The sequence below is a fragment of the Rhinolophus sinicus genome, chromosome 18 (assembly GCF_057876585.1).
Source record: "Rhinolophus sinicus isolate RSI-liver-muscle chromosome 18, RSI-T2T, whole genome shotgun sequence".
Lineage (NCBI taxonomy): Eukaryota > Metazoa > Chordata > Mammalia > Chiroptera > Rhinolophidae > Rhinolophus > Rhinolophus sinicus.
The window spans coordinates 68,591,769-68,615,555 of NC_142518.1; the positions used below are offsets into that span (position 1 = coordinate 68,591,769).

Here is a 23,787-nt window from a genome sequence, read left to right on the forward strand (position 1 = left end):
GATTAACCCTGATTCTCTGCCCTGGGCTTCCTGTTCGAGCTGTAGTATTGGCTCTGGTCACAAGGTGACCCTTTGTTTCTCCGATAGACATTTAAGTTTTGTTAAAGGAGATAAATAAATCCATCATGATATTTTGAAACAAGTTAGGAGATGTAGATGAAAAAAGGGCCACATACTAAACCTGACAAGCTCAGGAGAAGCCAGCATGGCGGGCCCTACAAACTCAGAGACTGAAATTAACCACACAGGGTGGTCTGAATATAAAAATTCCTAACTAAAAATGGGTCACGGTGGATAGTCACATCCTGGGCACTTTAGCTTTCTTGATAAAGGTCAATTTTTACCTTAAGTAAACCTGTCTATTGTCTTTTTGCATCTAAGATAACATACCCTTGGAATGTCAGAATAACCCCTTTTTCCAAACTCCTCAGAGCACAACTCATGGCACCAGAGCACAAGACCACAGAACCCCTCATTGTTACCTTGTTCTCCGAATACCATCTCTCTGCGCTGTAAATGTTAATTATGAACTCTCCTGTACTTACCAGTGTAAAAGAAGTATGTGTCTCTCCATTTTACTTTTAATCCAATCCCAGAGATTTTCCTGCTTGCTTTGCTTTCTCCCACCCCCTTAATCTACCACCAATGAATTTCATGTAACCCTGCTATGTCTTCTCCTTTGATTTTAATGTATAAAATAAGCTGCAAAACTGCAATTCTCTATAGCATTTTCTTAATCCGTTGAGATTTTGCTTCCTGGCAATTGTCAGTTTGGCTCAAAAAAACTCACTAAAATTCTCTACAGGTTTGGATATTTTTTATGTCAACAGAGATATTATTTACCACACAATACCTATTCATTTTTGAAATGTGTATGGATCAAAAACACTGACAGAATCTACCTGGTGCATTTCCTGTCCCATGAAATATTCATTCATACAACAAACGTTGATTTTTCTACTGGATAGCTTTTCTCTGTGTCTTTGCTTCTGCTTCTTCATAGTTTCTGCTCTCTCCTAATTTCATCTTTCTCATAACTTAGACTTATTATGATGACTTCTCAAGTCCTCAATGTCGGGGACTCCATTTTTTTCCCTTTGCTTTTTTCTTTTTGGCTCCCAACATCAATTGCCTGATTATCTCCATTATGTTCAGTTGTATTCAACATGAGAGAAAATGTGGTTCCCTTTAGAAGAAACAATAAGATTGGGATTTGCCACTACTAAAATATCTAGAAAAGCAACAATTTTGAAAATTATATTTGAGAATCTATGTAGCTGCCTTCAGCTGTTCCAATCAGCATTTTAATGGATTTATTATTATTTGTTGTTATTGTTGTTTTGAAACGCTGAGAACACTGATTCTGGAACCCAGCAGTTTTGGCTATATCCAGATTTTGCAATTTAGTAGCTGTACAACCTCAGGTAATTTGCTTCACCCAGATGTACCTCAATTTCCTCCTATGTAAAGTGAGGCCATTGGTAGTATAGCCGTCACAGGTTTCTTCTGAAGAATGGAGTGATTAGTACCTATAAATAGCTTAGAACATTGCCTGGAACATGGTGCACACTAAAAGTATGTCATGAATATTGTTATCCTTACTATCATTTTCTGCATATTCCAAATTAATGTGATTACATATATATTTAGGATTGTTTTAATGGCAATAAGATTGTAACTCTACAAAAAAATTAAAATATAAAAACTTGACATTGAAGTGATTACATATATATTTAGGATTGTTTTAATGGCAATAAGATTGTAACTCTACAAAAAAATTTTTAAATATAAAAACCTGACATTGAAGTAAACAACAGAAAAATCACACATCCATTCCCAAATGTCATCAATGGTGAATTCCTTTATGTCTTTTTCCTATTTGTGTTTGAACATTTCCATACATATTTATACACCTTAATTTCTTGATTATTAGATCACAGTATCAGCAACATACACCATTAATTCAGAAGCACTTTTTGAGAAAAATAAAACCATTACATAAAATCTACACATCTATTTTATGATGTAACCCAATATGAGAAATATTGAATGATTTTTAAAAATAGATCCGGACATCGAACAAGACAATTTAGATTATGTGATATATGCATGGCTAGGATCTTTGACATTTTGATGTAGTTCTTTGCAGTCTTTTTCTAGGCATATTTGTACTTACTGTAGACTGAATGTGTCACCCCAAAATTCATATGTTGAAATCTAATCCCCACTGTGACGGTAATTGAAGGTTGAGTCTTTGGCAGGTGATTAGGTTTTGAGTGTGGATCCCTTACCAATGGGATTAGTGCCACTTTAAAAGAGGCCTTAGCAAACTCCCTTGCCCTTTCCACCATGCTAGGATACAGCAAGAAGACAGCAGTCTATGAAACAGGAAACCGGCCCTCTCCAGATGCCAAATCTTCCAGCACCTTGATTTTGGATTCCCAGCTTCCAGAACTGTGAAAAATAAATTTCTGTTATTTAAGCCATGCAATCTATGGTATTTTTGTTATTGCAGCCTGAGTGGATTAAGACAGTACTCAATATAATTGTGTTTCCACTGCACTACCAGTGGTTCTCCAGTGTTAATGTGCATTAGAGTCTCTCAAGGAAGCATGATAATAGTGTATGTTTTGGGGCCTGTTTGGAGTGTGTTTAATTCATGGAATCTAGGAAAGGATGCCAGAGTTTGCATTGTTAGCAAGAGACAGGAGATTCTTAAGCAGTTTGTGTTACACACTTTGAACATCACACTAAATTTTATTCATGTTTTAATTTGGCATGTCATTCAGTCCCTACTAGGCTCCTTAGGAAATGCAAGTCTTTGCCTCTAGAGAAATGAAATGACTTCCCTGCATTTCTTTAGTCAAGAGTATGACTTGAGGATCCCCACAGAGTCATAATGGCCATATTGAACATTTATTCAACATTTACAATGTGTCAAACATTGTATGTAATAGGCACTAGGAGTATAAGTTTGATAAACTGTACTTAATATGAAAACGTCACAGTTTTGTGGAAGACTAATTGCTAACACTTTTACGGAATTTTTTACCTTACAAAATACTTTAAGCTCCTTCATGTAGGGACAAGGTCATTTTGGGGGGGGGGGATGTTACTCAGTTTTGATCTAAGAAGGTGAATATCTCTGTAATTTATAAACTTCACGTGTGTCTGTTGCCCTAGTGGATGGGTCTGCCCCGAATTTTTTCTATGAGTGACTGTGGAGTGTCCTGAAAGAAAAGTCACCTTTGGCAAGAACATGGCAGGCATAAAAGGCCAATGCTGTCACCATCTGGAGGGTAGTCTTGTAAATTTGCACTCCTAAAATATATAGAAAAACAACATGGCCTTTATCATAATTAAGATGATAAGTGGCTGACTCCAACTGTTCAAATCATCATTTTATTTTATTCATCATTTACTTTAAGCACTCTTCACCCAAATGGAATCATGTCTGAATCTCTGGAGAGCAAAGGACCTATAAGTAAAATAAGAGAGTCCTCTTTATACTAAGACCTTAGTTAAGACATCAGTTACCGAGGTGCACTTGTGTGGTATCCACCTTCATAAGTGTAACAATGATCTTATAGAAATCAGTGGGGCTTTGTCACCCTGAGGACTCCAACACATCAAGCACTGTCAGGAGAATGAAAAAGATAAAGGAGAAGTGACAGCGGTATCTAGAAGACATGGCGATATCCAGAGGAGGGTGGCACCCACTTCTCAGCTGCCTGAACTTGTTCCTGAGCACAGGTTAGGTATCTCTCATCCTTCCCTGAGTATCTCTGGGGTCAGAGGTTCTGAAAGGGCAGGGGAGTGGGGTAAGGTTCAAACTTCATCTGATTCACTCAGCAGCCCTGGGAGGCAAAGAGTATTCCCTTTTCACAGAGGACAAAGGTGACCTTTTAAAGTATTGTCATGGTAATAAAAACTAAGGTTACATTGCTAAATAATTAGTTCTAAAAACTTGAAATGCATTTTTTGTTCTTTTAACAAGTTTGTATTAAATGATACTTTTAAAATGCTGATTGACACATTGTCTTTATTATATTTAGGGATATAAATAATACATACTAATTTGGAGAAAATAGTTATCAAAGAGAAAAAAATTAAATCATTCACAATTATGCCATATAAACACCTGCATTTTAGTACATGTACCTTAAGACACTTTGTTATTACATATAATAAATATACATGATTTAAAATGAAGCAATGATATATTTACACATATATTGTGTAAGTTATATGTAAGATATATTGCTTTATAAGTTTTAAAATTTTAAATACATAGCAAACATCTTTCTATTAAAATGAGTGAAACACCTCTGTTGACAAAGAAAGACTTGACTTGGTCAGAATGTAATATTCAAATAGAAGCTGGCAATACTAAAAGTTTTGAAGCAACTGAATCAGCAAAATTACATCAGGAAAAGGCAAAGAAACAGAAAGCAAGGTTGAAAGGTAATGGTAATAAACTCAGAGTAAACCTCAGTTTTCAAGGCATAAGGAAACACACCCTGGTGGTGATGATGAGGGTGGTGGGTCCCCATTAAAGCTATGTGGACTACACCTAAACTTCATTACGCTGAGTTTAACTCTCTCATCTCCTCCAGGCACCATTCCAAATCATCTGCATCTTCATTTATCATGTTAATATTATTGACAAGCTAAATGGACACACCTCCTCTAAAATCCCTAAAAACTAGAGCCCAACCCCCGCTAATACTGCCTTCAGGCTCCTGACTTCATGCCCTCCCATAGGGCGAACTTCATCTCCATTCTGCACAGAGGCCTGTTCCACAGCTTGTTCTTCCTTTTCCTTTTTTTCCCAGAGAACATTTTCCATGATGAGATACCCCACACACACTCCTCGCCACCAGCACCCCCACTTATTCCACTTTGGACTCTGTGACTCCTAGGAGACAAAAGGCAAGCGAAAGTACTGCATACTTGGTGGAAGGATCAGGACCGAGGACAGAGGTCCTACTATGCACCTTTCAAGATTCAAGAGCCCAGTTTTCCAAACGGTTTTGTAAATTGTTTTTCCCAACTGAGAGGACTTGTGTGCCCTCTAGGGGGCCTCCAGCGGGAGCTCCTCCCACCGCTCGCTTCTTGCCTCCTTCTTCTGAAGCTCTCCATTTTCCCGGTAGATCCTTCCCCAGGCCTATGTAGGCACTAAAAGAAAGGGGAACCTCAGACTGCTGACCTGTGCCTACCCTTGCTGTCTCCTCCTCCTCCTCCTCCTCCCCCTCTCCCCCGCCTTTCCCTCCCTCTCCTCCTCCTCCCACTCCGCATTCGCATTCTCGCCGAGAGGGGAGCCACCCTGACCCTCCAACCCCTCAGACCTGCTGACAGGGTGGGGGAAGTGGGGGCTGCTGCAGGTAAGAATTTAGTGCAGTCCCGCTGCTTCCGGGCCCCTTCTTGGACCCATCCCGGATCTCACAGCACCACGTATCCCTTTATCGCTCCTTATCCTCCCTCTTTCTCTGAAGCCATCTTCAGCCTCTGGTACTCCTCGTCGTTTAAATACTCACAATGGTGGAAGAGAAAGGACTATTTGAAATAGAACTTTCACTCTCCGTGTCTCTCAGCCCTTCTCCTGTGATTCTTTTCCACACCCCTACTACCAAAATGTTTTGCACCAAAATGGGTATGGAACATGGGGAGCCGGGCTTTTATGAGTGGAAAGCTTTCCAGCATATACCATATGCTGGAAGGGTATACTCATATTCATATACCCTTTGCCCCCAAGACCATCCAAAATGGAGGTAAGGAAGGGGTGTCAAGAACCCAGACTGATCCACTTGAGATTTCTACTCTCAGCGGCCAGCCATCCTGGTGCCCGGGTTACCCAAGGCTGCTCCAGTCGGAACACAAGCCTACGGTGCTCTGGGACGATTGTTTTTCCCACATTCCTTGACCAGAAGTTTTTCCTCCTCTGCAACAGGAGTCATTACTTAGGGGATACAAAAGACAGGAAGAAAGGGATTTGGGCCCAGGTAGACTCCTGTCCGGTGACGGCCATGTCACAGGGGCGTTCAGGCTCCCAATCTCCCCTCCCACTCAAGCAGGGCAGCGGGAACCCTCAACCCCTCCTCCCGTCACCCGAAACTGGAAGGAATGTCTCTTTTTCCACTTTGGCATTTCAGAAGGCCAGCTGTAGTATTTGGCTGTCTCTAATCATCAGGGAGAGGCAGCATTTTCTCGTGGCGTTATTGTCCCCTTATAATTCTTGTGGAATTAGCCCTTTCCCCTGTTCTAACTGCCCCCAACCGGTTCCTTATCCCCACCTCCTTTCCCTATAGTCAGCGGTTTTCCCCTGAGGCCCTTAAACTGCACCTACAAGGCCAGAAAGCTAGGTATATGGGGAAAGGAGGCTGGGAGTGGAAAGTGAAACATTAACTTTTTCTATGTACTTTTCTGTTCCAATTTTAAAACTTATACAATGCTTTCTTTTTGCATTACAGAAATACTATACTTAACATTTTAGGAGGAGGAAGAGAATGGGTATCCCAAGATTTCTCTTTTCGTTGGGGTGCCTTATTGTTTGACTAAATTGACATACATCAAATAGAAAATATTTTCCATCGGCTACAAAAGAAAGAGCAAGTTTTTAAACATGCTAATTATTCACACCCTTTAAGAAATATTCTTTGGGGAGAAAAGTAATTTACAATAAAAAATAAGATTTTCTACTAAATAGGAAATCCTTCATAACCTGGTCATATTTCTACCATGTTTCCCTGAAAATAAGACCTAATCAGAAAATAAGCCCTAGCATGATTTTTCAGGATGACATCCACTGACCATAAGCCCTAATGCTTATGGAGCAAAAATTAATATAAGACCTTGTCATGCTGGAGACCCTGCTCACTGCACCATTTGTCATGCAAGGCGGCCTGCAGGGTCTCTGGTCCCACTCCCCACATAAGAACGCAGGATATGGCTAGGCCAAAAAGGAACACCCACGGAGCCATAGGTAGGGGAGTCATACCACTATAGTTTCACTGGAGGCTGGAGTCACACGACCTGCAACCTGCTGTCCGCTTCTCTGCCAACCAACCAGCTGGCTCGACTTTCAACTCCACTCGACTCCCTCTCCAACCAGCGCAGCAGCGGCAGTTATATCAGGGGTAATTAGCTAACTGGTAACAGCTGATGGTCAATTAGCCACAGCTGATGGCCATCTTCTACCTGAGTCAGCACCTTTCCACGTGAGGCCGAGAGCCTGGAAACTGCTCTCTGGGACTCTGTCCCCACAGACCTGGTCTTATTTTCGGGGAAACACAGTATGTATTAATTAGAGAATGTTTCAAATTATTCTTCCCAAATAGCTATTTTTTAAAAAGCAGGCTAATTAATTTACTTTGAAATTTTTAAACCTAAATTTTCCTAAAACAACTCAACATTTTACATTTTCATTAAATTTATCCTTGTAAAACCTAATAAGTATCTTATTTTCATCCTGTTTTTGAAAAATGATCTATCTTTTCCACTTCTGGGAATTTTTAATCTTAACAAATAGTTGTTCTGTTAGAGGAATGCAACATGCTAAGCCTCTCACTTCTGGCCTCTTAACCTCCAGAGAGCCCAAGAGGAGCCTCAGCTAGCTGCAGGTTGCTGCCTGACATTCCATCCCCATCCTGGTGGCCCTTCAGCCAAGCTTAGGCCAGCGTCCAAGGAACTTTCACCCACTAACCATTTTAATTGTCCTAGACCAGGTGTTCTCAACTGTGAAAATTTGTAGACAGTTGGAATTTGTGTGCAAGTTTGTGCATGTTTGGGACTAGTGGGTACATGCACCTTTGTGGGAAGACGGTTTGTACCTTAGTCTAATGCAGGGTCTCTCTGGTCCCGCTCCCTGCACCAGAATGCAGGATATGGTGAGGCCAAAACGGAACACCAACAGAGCCATAGATAGGGGAGTCATACCACTATATTTTCTATGGCGGCTGGTGGAGACACAAAAGCAAACATCCACCAGTACCCCGACGAGGGGGTCTTCCTGCACTCCAGTCTCGCTGGCGGCCTGGCGAGACACAGGAAGTAGGATCCACATGATCCGCAATCTGCCTTCCGCACTTGCTAACCCCACTTGCTAGTCGCAATCTGCCGGCTGCTTCTCTGCCAACCAACCAACCCCTTGCTAACTGCAATCCACGCTTGCTAGCTCAGCCACAGCAGTTCTATCAATGGCCAATGACTAACTGGTTACAGCTGATGACCAACTAGTTGCAGCTGTTGACCATCTATTACCTGAGCCATCACCTTTCCACGTGAGGCCGAGAGTCTGGAAACTGCTGTCCCCACACTTAGGAACCTGAGAATACCTGATACATGAGCAGGGTGACATGATGAGGAAGCTGGAACTGTGAGGTAGAGACAAGATGTAGGAGGAGAGGGGATGTGAGAGGAAGAGAGAAGAGACTGAGACAGCAATTGAGCCAAGTTAATGGCAGAGCTCTACAATGCTCAGGTCCTGGCTCCTAGAGAGCCATTAGAAACTACCGTAGAGGTCAGCTTTCAGATTCCCTTAAGATCATAGTCTTCTTTAGTGCCTCATAAATTCTCACCATGGATCCTGCCTCAGCTGAGCTAGCCTCTCTATTCCCCACAACCAATGAGACTAACTGAAACAATGGTTATGTGTGATAAAATATTCCTTAAAAAATCAATGAAATAACAGTGGTTATCACAGCCTGAACACTAGTGAAAACACATCAATAGGGTATTGACCAAAGAAGACATCTATATGGAGAATAAGTATAGCTATTCAACCTCACCAGTGGTCAAAATATACAAACAAAATATCAAGGTAGTCTTAGTCACCTGTCAAATTGGGAAATATTTTTTAAATCATACCATCAATTTTATATGAAGTCATTCACATGAGAAAAAAAAATCATAAGATTTTTCCAACTTTTAGACCAAAAAGTGAAAGCAATTTCACTTTTAGAAATTTTTCCTTAGGGAATAATTATGGTTGTGTGCAAAGATTTTAGTGATGGCTTACAACCTAAATATTAAACAATAGGGAATTGACTAAATTGCTGTTAATTTTAACATGATGAAGTACAATATTTAATAACATGGAAATATTTAAACTGCATTATTAGATAAAAAATATGTATAACATGGTGGCCCAGTGTAGTAAATATGTATATTCTATATATATGAAAATAATCTCCTCCATCCCACTCACAAGCAAGGCAGTGGGAACTAGCATCCCTTCCTCTCTCCCTTCATCCTGAATCTAGGACATATATATTTCAATTTTAAAATTGTATGTATTTATACATATATTATGTATTATTTATATTATTAATAATTGTATTGTACATACGGGGAGTGCCAAAAATGTATACACATTTAAAGAGATGTTATCTATGTGTTACTTAGTAGTTCGCTGTAATCAGAAGTGTCTAGATGCTGATGGTAACCACGTTATGCACCTCTTGTAATTGCAGAAGTCAAACGTGACTTGTATTCATCTTTTGTTATTGGTATATATTTTTATTTTATTTTTTATTTTTTTAGTGAGGACACAGCTCACAGTGGCTCATGGGGGAATCGAACCAGCAACCTTGGTGTTATTAGCACCATGCTCTAACCAACTGAGCTAATCGGCCACCCCCTGTTATCAGTATATATTGAGTATTAAAATTTTAGTACAGTATTTTCCTTTCTTAAAATGTGTATACATTTTTTTGGCATCCTCTGTATGCATAGTGACAACAGTGAATGAAATGTGAGTTATCTTTAAAATATGTATTTTATTGCTCTGTTTATGTAATTCAGGTAAACTGCAAAAAATTTGGCAAACATACAAAGATTGTAGACAATTTTTTTTAAAACTCCATAGTCTCATAAAACTTCTAAGCGTGTATAAATTTAAATACTTCTGTATGATTTTTCCCCTACTAACATTACAACTATGTTAATATGCTGTGAAGTAGGGTTCTAAATATAAACCAAAAACAACAAAAGAACAAGACAAACAAATCAGAAACAGAAACTCATAGACACAGATAATAGTTTAGTGGTTTCCAGAGGGTAAGGGGGTGGGGGGTGGGGGGTGGGAGATGAGGGTAAGGGAGATCGAATATATGGTGATGGAAGGAGAACTGACTCTGGGTGATGAACACACAATGGGATTATAGATGATGTAATACAGAATTGTACACCTGAAATCTATGTAATCTTACTAACAATTGTCACCCCAATAAATTTAATAAAATAAAATTTTTTAAAAATAAATAAATAAATAAACATTTCAAAGGTAAATTTGATCAGGTGGGATTTCACTTTATATGCTGACTTTAGAATCCAGCCTCGGCTTAAGATTTAATTGTATTGCACTAACATGTCCAATCAGGAATGATAATTGAGAAGAAAGGTCTGGAAAAGGCATGGATTTGGGTTGACAATACCTAGCAAGTGTCTAATTAATATTTGTTGAATGAATAAGTGGATGAAATTTATATTTGAGTCATCAAATAAATTAAATTGAGTGTAAATTCTTGAGGGTTTTCTTCCCTTCTGTATGTATTTTTCAATATATCTAGAATAACCTTATATACATTGTTTTATAACCTGCTTTTAAATAATAATATTTATTGTCTTTATTTGCAAAAGTAAAACATTTTCACTGGAAAAAAGGTCAAGGAACTATAGATAAATGCCACTTGTCAAGCAGAGCCAGAAATACAATCCTTTCTTTTTCTATTCATTTATATTTATAAAAGAATTGAATTGATAACTAAGACTATTTTATAATCTGCTTTAAATATTACATTACTGTCAACAATGTTACTTTTCCCAGCAAAAAGGGTCCTAGAAGAAAAGATTTCTCACTGGGTAAAATTTAGGAAAAAGAAACCTTCTTTCCTGTGTATCATTAGTCCTACAGCTTGACTATCTCAAACTGTGATTGGAGGGAGACAGAGCATAAAGAGGAGAGCTTCATTTTAATACATACTAGTCACAAACGGGCCAAGAGAAGCAAATGTGAAGCATTCAACCATTGCAAGGACCCCTTCACCTCAAAGAGGTAGTGGAGGCCTTAAATGAGATCCTGCTCAGCTACAGAGAAGTATATATGTGAAATATGTGTCATAAAATAAGATTATATACTGTTTGCAGACTATTCTTCATTGTAGAAGCTACACATATCCACTGAAAAGATGTAGAAGATTCTACTAAAAAGCATATAAAAGAATATATAAATCACCCATAAGCCCACCAACCATCCAGTCATACCCACTTCTAATGTTTTGGTGTATATTATTCCATAATATTTTCTATGCATGCATACATATAAATACCTACATATATATTATTTTAAAAAATTGGATCCTCGGCAGGTTACTGTTTGTAACCTCTTTTCATGTGCCAATATATTACAAACACTTTCATTTCAATAAAGATATGACTGCCTTATATTTGCGAGATATTTTATTTCTTCTGCATGTTTTCAAAGTTTTATCTCAATCAGTTTTCTAAATATTATGAATTAATATATGCCCATTAAAGATAAAACTTAAATATATAAATGCAACATTTAGAAAAGTTTGCTTTATATTGAATACTCATTTCAAATATATCCTATGGTAATAGTTAAGTATGTATTCATTCAAATTTCCAATATGATGTAGAAATACAGTAATACCCCACAGTAATTTGGCACTGGATATAACATAATTTGTGATGGGGCCTGGAGACAGGGGAAAATGGAAGGGTGATGATTAAGCTGAAGTGCTGAATAAACCCTTATGAGGTGGCATCAGAACACAGCTGAGTCCCTGATGGATTTGGATTGTGTAGCGAGCTTACCAAATATGCTCACATCAGTCTTTCCATTCATATAACCCAAAATTTTACAGGAATAAATTGGTAGACTTCACTTACCCCATTATGGTGGAATTTCATTATATTCTCATATTTTAAATACACAAAAATAAATATATGTATGCTGTGACAAAATGTATTAACCTTCAATTTGCCTTTTTCTTAACAATATACGCATATGATGGGCATTTTTTCATGTGAGTAAATACAACTCCACATCATTATTTTTTCATCACTGTAGTATTGCACTGTATGAATCATCAAACTTTTCTTAAACCAATCCCCTTTTAGGGATATTTAGGGTTTTTACTTTTAAAAAGAAAATCTATTACTACAACTAATGCAATGACCATATTTGACATGGGAGTATTTCTGCATGATAAACTGTTAGAAGAGGAATTGATGTGTCCAAAAGCACATATATTTTAAAGTTTGACATTACCAACATGACCTCCAAAAATGTACTATTTTATTCCTTGTTTTTGTGTTTTGCTTATATTTTCATTTACTTATTATTTTTATTGAGGCATGATTGACATATAACATTATATTAGTTTCAGGTGTACAAAGTAATGATTTGATATGTGTGTATTGCAAAATGATCACCACAATAAGTAGTGAACATCCATATACCATTTTATATTCTCAAAGCGCATGTAAATGTTTTTCCATATCTTCAGCAACTGTGAGTATGATCAGTATTTTTCATCTTTTCTAATTGCATTGTCAGGCCGGTTTTTTCCTGCGGGCACCGTTAGGAGCTCCATCCCCCTCCTCCTCCGATACTAATTGGAGCTGTCTCCAGCTGACACCATAGTTAGAGGCCTTCATGTCAAAACAAGGTTGAGCGATCACAGTTGCTAGGGACGGACCTCCCCAGCACCCGGGCCAGATATCCCCCCCCAACCCGGAGGCCTAACCTTATAAAACAAAGCGCCCAACCCTAGTAAGTGCTCAGTCTTTGGGAACAATCCCGCTGAGCCCTTCAGCGTAATAAAGTTGTGTTCTCCCTGATCTCTGCGTGCCGCTTGAGTCTCTCAGTCCTCGCCGCTTTTCCGCAACAGCATAGGTGAAAAATTAACTCTCACTTTTGTTCCTGATAGATCTCATTTTAATGTTTTCTTAGACATCTATGATATGGTTGTTACATAATTTAACCTGTTCCCTATTGTAAGACATTTAAGTTTCTTCTTAATTGTTTCTACTATAAGGAATTGTGCTGAATATCTTAACAGTAATTTTCCATTTGTAAACGGTACATACCATTGGTGCAGTTTGAATTGTTTTAACAGAATTATAAGCTTGCCTTTTTTATCCTGTAGCATAATCATCTGGGAGAATACTCAGTTTATGAGAATGTGTACATACACATGTGAATGTGCATATACAAGCATACATGCTTGGGTGCATATCTGCTATTTCCTAGAACAATTATCTTTCCTTCTGCTCTTTCATCGTTGCTTTTCATTTGTGGCTTCTCTTTGTATATTCAGGTCCAAGTCAAAGGATTGATACTACGAATTCAGGTCTACAGACTTTATTGTAGTAAATCACTGTGACTGCCACTAAGTATTTTCTTAGGATGTATACCTAAGAATGGATTTACAGATTTGGAAAGTGCATATTTTCAGTACATAGCAATTGCCTATGTACTATCTAGAAAGGTTGACTGATTCAGATTCCATGACCTAGAAATAAGTGAGAAAGCCCTTGGGGGTAGTGCAAAACATGTCCAAAAATGTTTGCAGTGAACCTGCTTTCAGATGACAGCCATTGTCAATAGCCTTAAGCACCCCTAAGGAGGAGCAAGTAGACTTCTACCCAGCAAGGCAGCGTGAGACAAGCCAGGGTAATGGTAAGAACACATGGCCTAGGTTCAGTCAGACTGGTCTCCTCTTTCCTTCCCATCCTCCATCTATTTCCTGCCCACACTTTGAGGCCCAGGTCAAGGTCTTTTTCCTCTTTGAGGCTGTCTCTAACTAATCGGCTAACTGGCTATTGCCTTCTCTGAGCTCCAGTTGGCCTAGCAGTCTACCCTTTCCTTTAGCTCTTTCTCCAAATGGCTTCATGTGAGGGTTTGCAGTTATATTATCTATTCCACCCCTAGGGTGAACCCACGGGGGATATGGCCCACTCTCAGGAGGATAGACCTAAAGAGGCACAAGCAGACATTGGATTTGGGCTCCAGGTCCTTTGGGCAGGATATTCTATGGTCATACACATCTAGAATGTGGTCTAGAAAGAAAAAGGTGAAGCCTCCAAGTAGGAACATTTTCTTATCCCATTAACTCTTCACTACTTGGGGAAGAGGGCCTCGAGAGAAGGGCCAGACACTGACCCTATAAAAGTGTGGCCTCAGGAAGAGGCCTTTTCTGCTCAGATCTAAGGAGATAATGTCTTGGGGCATATTGCTTAAACTCTCCATTTAATTTCTCCATATACAAAATGGAAATGAAAATATTGTCCTTTTGTTGTTTTTGGTTTATATACCACATATCAGTGAAATCACATGGTTCTCTGCTTTTTCTGTCTGACTTGTTTCGCTCAGCATTACTCTCTCAAGATCCATCCATGTTGTCACAAACAACAAAAGAACAAGACAAACAAATGAGAAACAGAAACTCATAGACATGGACAATAGTTTAGTGGTTGCCAGAGGGTAAGGGGGGTGGGGGGGGAGGTGAGGGTAAGGGGGATCGAATATATGGTGATGGAAGAACTGACTCTGGGTGATGAACATACAATGGGATTTATAGATGATGTAATACAGAATTGTACACCTGAAATCTATGTAATTTTACTAACAATTGTCACCCCAATAAATTTAATTAAAAAAAAAAAAGAAAAAAAAAAAAAGAAAATATCGTCCTTACAATTGTTGTTAGGAGTATAAAATGAGATAATGGCAGCAAAGCACCTTTCTCTTTTCAGGACATTCTAAAGATTTCTGGAACCATTTCCATCAAGCTGGAGAAAAACAGCTACCATTCAGGATGTTTCAATCTTCCTAAGTGTGGCATAGAATTAACCCCTGGTCGTTCACAAATGGTGAAAGGATTCACAGACCCAAAAAAAAGTTATTAAAGAGCAAAGAAAGTTATTAAAGTTCAGGTAGAGAGAATGCCCATGGCAGTGTCTAAAGATGATGGCTGCCATGGGTAATAAGGAGAGAAACACTGGCGGGGGCAGGGGGGGTTGGGGTGGGGGTGAGGGTTGTCGCTGGGGCAGAGTCTTAGAGTGGACAGCTGCACCTAACTTCAGGTTATGTTTTTCTTATATAGGAAAGGGGGAGTCAGTCAGGCAGGTCTGAGGGCTGACATCGCTTCTTGGGGTCTGGTCTGTTTTAAGATAATGTTATCTCCAGACTCCGGACTTGGATTCGGCCATTGCAGCCTGGAACTTTATGCGTCACCAGTAAAAACTGCAAGGGAGTTGTAAATTCGATCCCGGTGTCCGGGCGCCTGAGGATTAAGAAATTGCTCTTTTGGGTTAGGATTCTGTTAATTAAATGGATTCACGAGGTATGGGTAGCCTTGAGAAAGGGAACAAAACACTTCGCAAGTTAATCAGTGAGGGAAGAAACAAAGAGGAAACAGCTGAATATCAGGATGGATCTAACTGCAAGCTAAGTTTAAGGTAGCTAGATAGCGAGCTATGCGGTGAGTCAAACTGCAAACTAGCTAAGTCTAACTACGTTATTGATTTACCAAATTTCACCCTTACATTAAGGACAATATATTCAACTGTTTTGCTAATCACATGCTTCTTTCTAAAGTTGGGAGGTTACTTGTGCTTTTCTGTTTTAGAGGTAAGGCCGATACAGAGAGAGTAACTTACTAAGGGTCACACACTCAATTTGCAACAAAGTAAAATGCTCAGCCTCTCTCACTGCATCTTGTTCAAGCCTGCTTTTTTCCCATTACCTTCAGATTGATAGCTTCTTGCAAAGAGACATGCTAATCATTGGAGGAATTCTGCTTGTGGTTTGAGGTTTAAAAAAACAGTCCCTTGCCAGAGGGTGACTCTCCTGAGGAGATAAGGGAAGTATGTATTGTTTATCAAAGATTTGCAGGAACTTCGTGAGGGGACTCACATAATCTAGGGTCAACAGACTAAGCACAATCTTCCCCAGACCCCTGCTGGGGCCTAGATGTCTGCAGTCATCATTCACCTCTTGCCCCTCCCAATTCCCCTGCCTTTGACATGAAAGAAGCCTGACTCTAACTTAAAATGGATTTGAGGATTAGGTCTTCTCAGTTGGTGTCTACTCCATCAATAAACCTTTCCTTACTCCAAACTCTGTATGGGGGCAGAGCCCCAGAAAATAGTTTCCAGGCTCTCGGCCTCACATAGACAGGTGCTGGCTCAGGTAGTAAATGGCCATCAACTGTGATGGGATGGCCATCAGCTGTGGCTAGTTGGCCGTCAGCTGTAACCAGTGAGCCATTGGCCACTAATATAACTGCTGTGGCTACGCTAGCAGAAAGAGAAGAGAGAGAGAAGAATGGGGGCTAGCAAGAAGATGGCGGCTAGGCTGGCAAGCATGGATGGCGGTTTGCGGACAGTGTGGATCCAACCTCCAGTGAGAGTATAGTGCCCCCAGAGAGAATATAGTGGTATGACTCCCCTACCTATGGCTCCGTGGGTGTTCCTTTTTGGCCTCACCATATCCTGCGTTCTTATGTGGGGAGCGGGACGAGAGACCCCGCAGGACGCCCTGCATGACAAATGGCGCAGCGAGCAGGGTCTCCCGCACGACACTCTGACATTTTGAGTTTTGGCTTTTCAAAGTGTCAGGCACATGGACTTTGGACAGATAACAAGTTCTAGGTCTGACACTGGGACTAACATCTCCTGTTTCTCACATCAGGGTTCAGTCCAGCAGAACCAAACCATTATATCTTGGGTTTTCTGATGTTCAAATACACATGCTTCCCAGAAGATGAATAACGTGACAGAAGAGCAAGTGAAACAAAATGAGATGCAGTCAGGTTTTTTTTTTCTTTCCACATAATCTATTGAGGTTTTTATTCTGCCTCACAAAGGGGCAGCGAAACTTACACAAGACAAAAATACAAGTTTATATCTCCTGTTATTTTTCAAATGTTACCTCTGAGAGCTATTGTGGGGACAGAACCCCAAAAAGCAGTTTCCAGGCTCTCAGCCTCACATAGACAGATGCTGGCTCAGGTAGTAAATGGTCAACTGTGATTGCATGGCCATCAGCTGTGGCTAGTTGGCCGTCAGCTGTAACCAGTGAGCCATTGGCCACTAATATAACTGCTGCGGCTACGGAGGAGAAGGAGAAGAGGGAAAGAATGGGGGCTAGCAAGAAGATGGCAGCTGGGCTGGCAAGCGTGGATGGTGGTTTGCGGACAGTGTGGATCCAGCCTCCAGTGAGAGTATAGTGCCGCCAGAGAGAATATAGTGGTATGCCTCCCCCATCTATGGCTCCGTGGGTGTTCCTTTTTGGCCTCACCGTATCCTGCGTTCTTGTATGGGGAGCGGGAGCAGAGACCCCGCAGGCCTCCCTGCATGACAGCTATGCAATTTTTATTGGCAAATTTGTGATTTTTACCAAAAAATGAGGTGAGGTTGAAAGGTAACAAATATCTGTTGAACACTTTATATGACTGAAGTGCTTTGCACCGTGTTATCATTTAGCATTCCCACAAATTATGAGGTGTATGTTATTATTCCTTTCTTCTAGATGAGGAAACAATCGATGATTCTGCAGGCAGCACAGCTTCTTGGAAAATACCATTACCAGGACTCGAGTCAAACATTACTTTTTTTTTTTCCATTTTGAATCATTTTCCCCAAGTGAAATCCTAATATAATAGCTTGTACTTTTAAAGCACCATATGCCAAGCACTATTCTCAGGGCTGTATATTCTGACTATTAAAAAAAATTCTATTTTAAAAAAAAGAATATAAAAGTATTAGGAATAAAGTAAAAACATCATTCAAAAATCTCATTCTTGTCCCAGACTTTTTTGTTTAAACAACCTGCTGCCAAACCAGCTCTGCTCCACAACAGCCAAAGACCAGATTGTAGATGAAATGGAGGTTGGGGGAGGGGCGATGGCTGCAGCAGTTCTTAATGCTGGGAGCGGAAGGCAGGAAGAGATAATTCTGTAAAGAAGTAGAAAAGTTTAGTAGCTCCAGGAAAAGATGTAGTACCTCCCTAGTAATCAGAGATGGGCAAATAAAAATTTCCCCTCTGGAATACGGCACAACAAAATAGACTGACAGGGTCAGACGTATAGGGGTGGGGCAGAGGGCGGGATTACTTCTGCCGCGTTTTTGGTGGGAGTGGAAACTGGGGACCCGAGCTCACTGGTGACGTAGGTCTCACGTGACCAGGAGTCGACGTGTGCAGAAGTCCTGCTAGTTTGGTCCTTGTTCTCGCCTGGGTACCAGCTTCATTCTGTAGCGCGACTGCGGGGCCTGAGGCCAGGGAAAGGAGAAAGCCAATCTGTCGGAATTTTGCAGGTTGGTGTTAAAATACGTGCTCTTGGGGATTTCTAGGGTAGAGGTGGCCTAGGGCAGAGATTTGAAGGAGTCCTGGTCAAGTCCACCTCTCCACCCCCGGGTCTGCAGGAAATAATGACCTTTGGGAAAGGGCCTAGGGGTCTCGGGAGAAAGACAGAAAGACCTGTGATAGTTTTAAAATCATCCTCTGCCATCTCAGACCGCTTTCCCAACACCTACCCTCCCCCCAATCCCCGCCTCAGTCTTAAACATAGTTTGGAAATAATATGCTCTTCCAATTCCTTGTCTGATGGGAAATTCGAGCTAACTTGCACTGTGGAGAGGGGGAGAACTGGAGGAAACAGAAGGTGAGAAAGTTTCCATAACCGAGAACCTTAAAGAGAAAAAAGGTGCGTGGTGCTGGTCACCAAGCGCTCGCCCCACCCCCCTTTCCCTCCCTCCTCCCTCCCTCCCCCTCCTTTTTCTCGTTTGTCCGCGGATCTGCAGGTCTGTTGTTCATAGCACTGAGCAAAGCTAGAAAAGACGAGAAAGAAACTGACCGGATCAGTACTGGTAGGTGACGGATATATTATTAAAGACGCCTGGGCGGTCAGGGGGGTGGGGGGGTGGGGGGTGGGCGAGGGCGGGACAGAAATGTGGGCCCCACGGTCTCTCCCTACCCCCTACTCGGAGTCTCCCAGCCTACTCTGTTCTGGGAGGGTCTTCGGTTAAGTCTGCGGGGGCGGCGGGATGGGGGATGGTTGAGGAGGGCCTTGGAAATGGCTGGAGGGAGGGAGCAGAGAGCAGTGAGGTGTAAAGTGGAGGTAAGAGGGGCCTCAGGGAAATTGTTGATTGAATCTCCTGGGTGGAAGATATTTTATGATAGTTCTGAATAAAAGAAAAGCAGATGCTGAGACTTCTGTCCAGAGCACGGGTCCAATCACCAAGCCTTTGACTGACTTACCATCTCCTTGCTTTCTAGAAGTAATTGTATTCAAAGAGGAATAAGCAGAGAAAAAGGAGGAAAGAAGGGAAGAGAGCCACAAGATGAAACCCTGTCAAACTGAAGGAAAACCAGAAAATGAGAGTGAACCAAAGCTTGAGGAAGAGCCAAAGCCTGAGGAAAAGTCAGAGGAGGAGGAAGAGCCAGAGGAGGAGGAAAAAACAGAAGGAACTTTTAGAGAAAGGCTGATTCAGTCTCTCCAGGAATTTAAAGAAGATATACACAACAGGCATTTAAGCAAGGATGATATGTTTAGAGAGGTGAATGAAATAGATGAGATAAGGAGAGTAAGAAACAAACTTATAGTGATGCGTTGGAAGGTTAATCGAAACCATCCTTACCCCTATTTAATGTAGTTTATCTTGATTTTTATTCTTTCTGATACTAACATTGCCATATAGCTTTCTTTTGATTTGCATTTTCCTGATAAACCTTTGTCCATTTTTCTACTTTTAACTTGTTGCTTGCTATTAGTGGTTTTAGATGCATCTCTTCTTCTTGCATTCTCACAGTTTATCATATTTTGAACCAATCCCCAAGTCTCTCCCTGTTAATAGGAGAGCTTTACTCATTTGTACAAAAAGAAGTTCCTGACAGGATATAAAATGAAAAAAAAAAACACGTTACTAAGTAATATGTGAATATCATATTTTTAAAAGGGAAGAGTACATTTGTATATTACATATATGCACAGAAAAACGTGTGAAGGATGAAAGACAAAAAAAGTACAGTCAGTGGTAGGATTATGAGTGATTTTTAAAATTCTGCTTATTTGTATTTTTCCTTATTCCTAGAATGTACACACATTATGTTAAAGTAATAAAAGTTTTATAACAAAAAAAAGTAACCAACGCCACTTACCAGTTTATTTCTAAAGGCAATGCGGCACTTGATATTTCTTGACAATTTTAGAAGCAAATGTGAACTCCAAATGACTACTAGACCACCTAGCTAGAAGAATGAATTTTCAACTTATCTGTAAAATAGAGATGCTAATGATCTCTAAGGTATCTTCTGAGGACGAAATAAGGATATGATGGTGAGCTGTATCTGACAGGTTTTTCCCCCCTGTCTGCCCATGCAGGATCCCTACTTCCCAAGAGATTTGTTTCAGCTATTTGGGAGGGTGGAGAAAGTAGTTCTCACCTGTGCTTAAGAACAAATCCAGGCCAACTGTTAGGTGGATGCCACCTTTATGTTCCTCTCCTGCTGTGCCTGCCCAACCTCCCATCCCCCCCCACCCCTTGATACCACCATGTATATTGGATATTCCTGCCCCTTCTTCCACATCCTATACCTTTCAGGCCCCTATCACTGCTGATGTTTTGGAATTCTCAAATAGTGAAGCCCAACATTTTTTCAGAAACCCCCATGGGCTGAATTCCCAGATTGACCTCTACAGAAGTGGGGAGAATGGCCATCTTTTCAATTTAGACATTTATGCAGGGTCACTTGGGCCATGATATCTTACAGATACCTTGGCAACTTGGGGTTTTAGTCACAAGTCTCCTCTTCTCCATAAGACTACGGGTCTATCTGGAGGGGTTGGACCAGAAGACAAGTCTGACTAACAGTATTATGCTTTAGTGAGTTGCTTCTCTGAGTCTAAAGAGTGGTTTTATCTTCCTGACTCTTATTTTCTTAGTGTAAGTGATCTCTTCCAGAAGACTGGTGCCAGGCCCTCCTCACCAGTTCAACAGGTATTCCTCGACCTGTGTAAATTATAAAGGGAGGTTCAAGTCAGATTTGGGGATATTCCCATCTTTACCTGGAAACATGAAAGTGCTATGTAAGACAGTGTGTCTACATCAAAATCTATATATGTATAGATGGCTCACAGTTGTGCCAGTTGTGTTATTTTATTCCTTTGTGCTGCTCTTTTTGGGGCAATTCATGTTTCCAAACTGTTGTTCAAGTATGCAACACCCTGATGGGTGGTGGTGGGGCTGGATTCTGGCTGGAGTGTGATGAGAATCCAGGAACTCACCGGCAGTTTTACAGACAGGACGAATCCATCACTCTGGCGCTCTTGAGTGATGCCGCTCAGGTGGGATGTGGAAGGGCTCACCCCAAACACACCCCTCTCCAGGGTGGTCTGACTTCAGTTTCTCTGCTCCAGCCTGCAGCGGGCACCAGACCCTCCTAGGCCGGTAGAATTCCTGTGCTGGACATTCTTATCTGGAGGACAACAACTGTCACCTTTACCTGTAAGAACACTAGACTTCCCCCCTTTTTCCTTCACAAGCAGGCTTCATGGGAAATTTTTATAGGGAAGGAGGTAAGACGTCAAAATTCACTACCAAAAAACATTGGTTGTGATAGTCTTTGTTCCAGCCATGACTACTCTGGATATAATCAGTTAACTTGGGGTTACAGTAGAAGGGCCTGATGGTAGGTGGAGATGATTTTAGACAGTACACAAACATTTTAAATTGTAATATCCATGTATATTTGAATGTGTATTAATGAATACTCTGTTTAAGGTAAATGATGATAGTTTAGATTTAGGATGATGTTACAAAGTTCCCTTTTGAAAAGAGTATTCAAATTAAATGAGTCAATTTGAAAACAAACATGAGAACTGAGGGTTGCTAGATGGGGGTGGTGGGGATAAGGGGGGAGGTGAGGGGATTAGAAAGCACAGTCGGTAACCACAAGATTGCCACGGGGATATGAAAGTCAGTTTGGGGAATGTAATCAATAATGTAAAGATTTTGTAGGGTATCCTATGGACACTGGTCTCATTAGGGAGACCACCTCAGGGATGATGTAGATGCCTGATCACTGCACTGTACACCTGAAGCTGAAGCTGAACAATAATGAATGTCAACTACAATTTTATATATATATATATATATATATATATATATATATATATATATATATATTTACAAGAAGTGGAGTACAGTATTACTAGGAATAGAGACAATGGAAATGTAATGGCTGTGTGCGATATCAGAGGGGTAGTAGATGGGAGAGGGGGGTTGTCACTGTGAGGGATGTAAATGATAAATGTCTAACTATTACATTGTTTTGTGCACCTAAAACTAACTAAAAAATGTTAAAAAAAAAACACAGGCATAACACTTAATATTAACAAAATAGCATAGGTGGTATACAGATATGTCAAAAATCATCCTACTGGGAAACATTGCCTTAGCATAACTGATTTAGGGATAATATCTGGAAACACCTGTCAAGAACTGTGCAGTCTGAGATTTCACCCTACTTATAAGTTGACAAGTTAACCTGCTACTGTTTTATGGATACTTGCAGAAGACACGAATCCTGGGTTAGAGACAAAGGACATGATTATTCACGGCAAAAGCAGTAGCCAGAGCTTCACAGCAGTTTGTATCAATTCCCCATGATCCTCAAGTCCCATTATGGATGCCTGCACATGTAGTGCATTGTGTTATAGGAAAGAAATCCTGAGTTTGGAGAATTCATCACTTTCTTAGTAAGCAGAAGCAAGACTGCCCTGTGTCCAGGGAAAGACGTTACCTCATCCCTCAAAGTTGCTTGTTGCAGATATAACTCTGAGAAATAGCCTGCCTGTGTAGGGTGGTCAAGGCCTTACCTCTTGATATACCCAATTAGAATGTGCAGGGATGCTCAGGCAGATTACATCTCCCAGTAACAGTTTTCTTTGTGTAATAAATCTTAATGTGAATGGCAAGCCTATCCTAACACCACAAATTTTGATTTCTAATTCCAAGTGAAATAAAGCAGATAACGCATTATACTGTAGAGTGTAAACAGGGCATTTATAACTTTCTAGTTTTTACTTAAACACATAGGATTTTGAATGAATCCTAAATTGAACAAAAACATCAACTAAGACACTAAAAATAAATAGTCTATAAGGAACTTTATAAAGTTATGGTAACACATAGCTATCATGACGCACAAAATAAAAGACGTAGAGGAGCAAGACCAGTGGGTTTACCAGGATGCTATCGACAGGAGTAATCTTATGCAAAATTTTGCACTGCAAAACTAACAGGAAAATGTGTGTGTTTGAAAGTCAGCCCCAAGTCCCATAATCATATAATCACTGTTGCCTCTATAAAAGGAAAAGGCAAAAGCTAAGAGAAAAGCTGGTCTGTTCCCTCTATAAAGAAAGTTCAAGGTAGGGTAAGGGTTGAGGGAGCGGGGGCCGTCACATATTAACAATATCTAAAAGCAGTTATTTGATATTCTGACACCAGCATTTTGCAAGAGCTTTAGCAAAAACAGTTGCATCATTTGATGGATAATTTAGTTGGCTATGAAGCATCTTTTCGTGTATATGTTACTTTGAGAAATGTCTATTCAAATATTTGCCTGCACCCCCCTTTAATATTTTCAGTATAGTACAGATAAAGAATCTACCAGAGATGCCAAAAAAAAATGAATAAACATGACTTGTATTCATCTTTTGCTACCAGTATATATTGAATATTACAATTTTATTACAG

At 40.3% G+C, this 23,787-nt stretch overlaps 1 protein-coding gene across 2 annotated transcripts; it reads left to right on the forward strand.

Moving 5' to 3' along the window:
- The first annotated feature begins 18,190 nt into the window (after positions 1 to 18,190).
- TCEAL9 (transcription elongation factor A like 9) lies at positions 18,191 to 20,170 on the forward strand. Of its 2 annotated transcripts, XM_074323775.2 has the most exons (4): positions 18,223 to 18,345; positions 18,649 to 18,692; positions 18,832 to 18,897; positions 19,307 to 20,170. In XM_074323775.2, the coding sequence occupies exon 4, from the start codon at positions 19,372 to 19,374 to the stop codon at positions 19,681 to 19,683; it is 312 nt and encodes a 103-aa protein (XP_074179876.1). In that variant the 5' UTR covers positions 18,223 to 18,345; positions 18,649 to 18,692; positions 18,832 to 18,897; positions 19,307 to 19,371; the 3' UTR covers positions 19,684 to 20,170. The 2 variants fall into 2 exon arrangements, with proteins under 2 accessions (XP_074179875.1, XP_074179876.1); XM_074323774.2 differs by lacking the exon at positions 18,649 to 18,692 and having other exon boundaries at positions 18,191 to 18,345.
- The last annotated feature ends 3,617 nt before the right edge of the window (positions 20,171 to 23,787 follow it).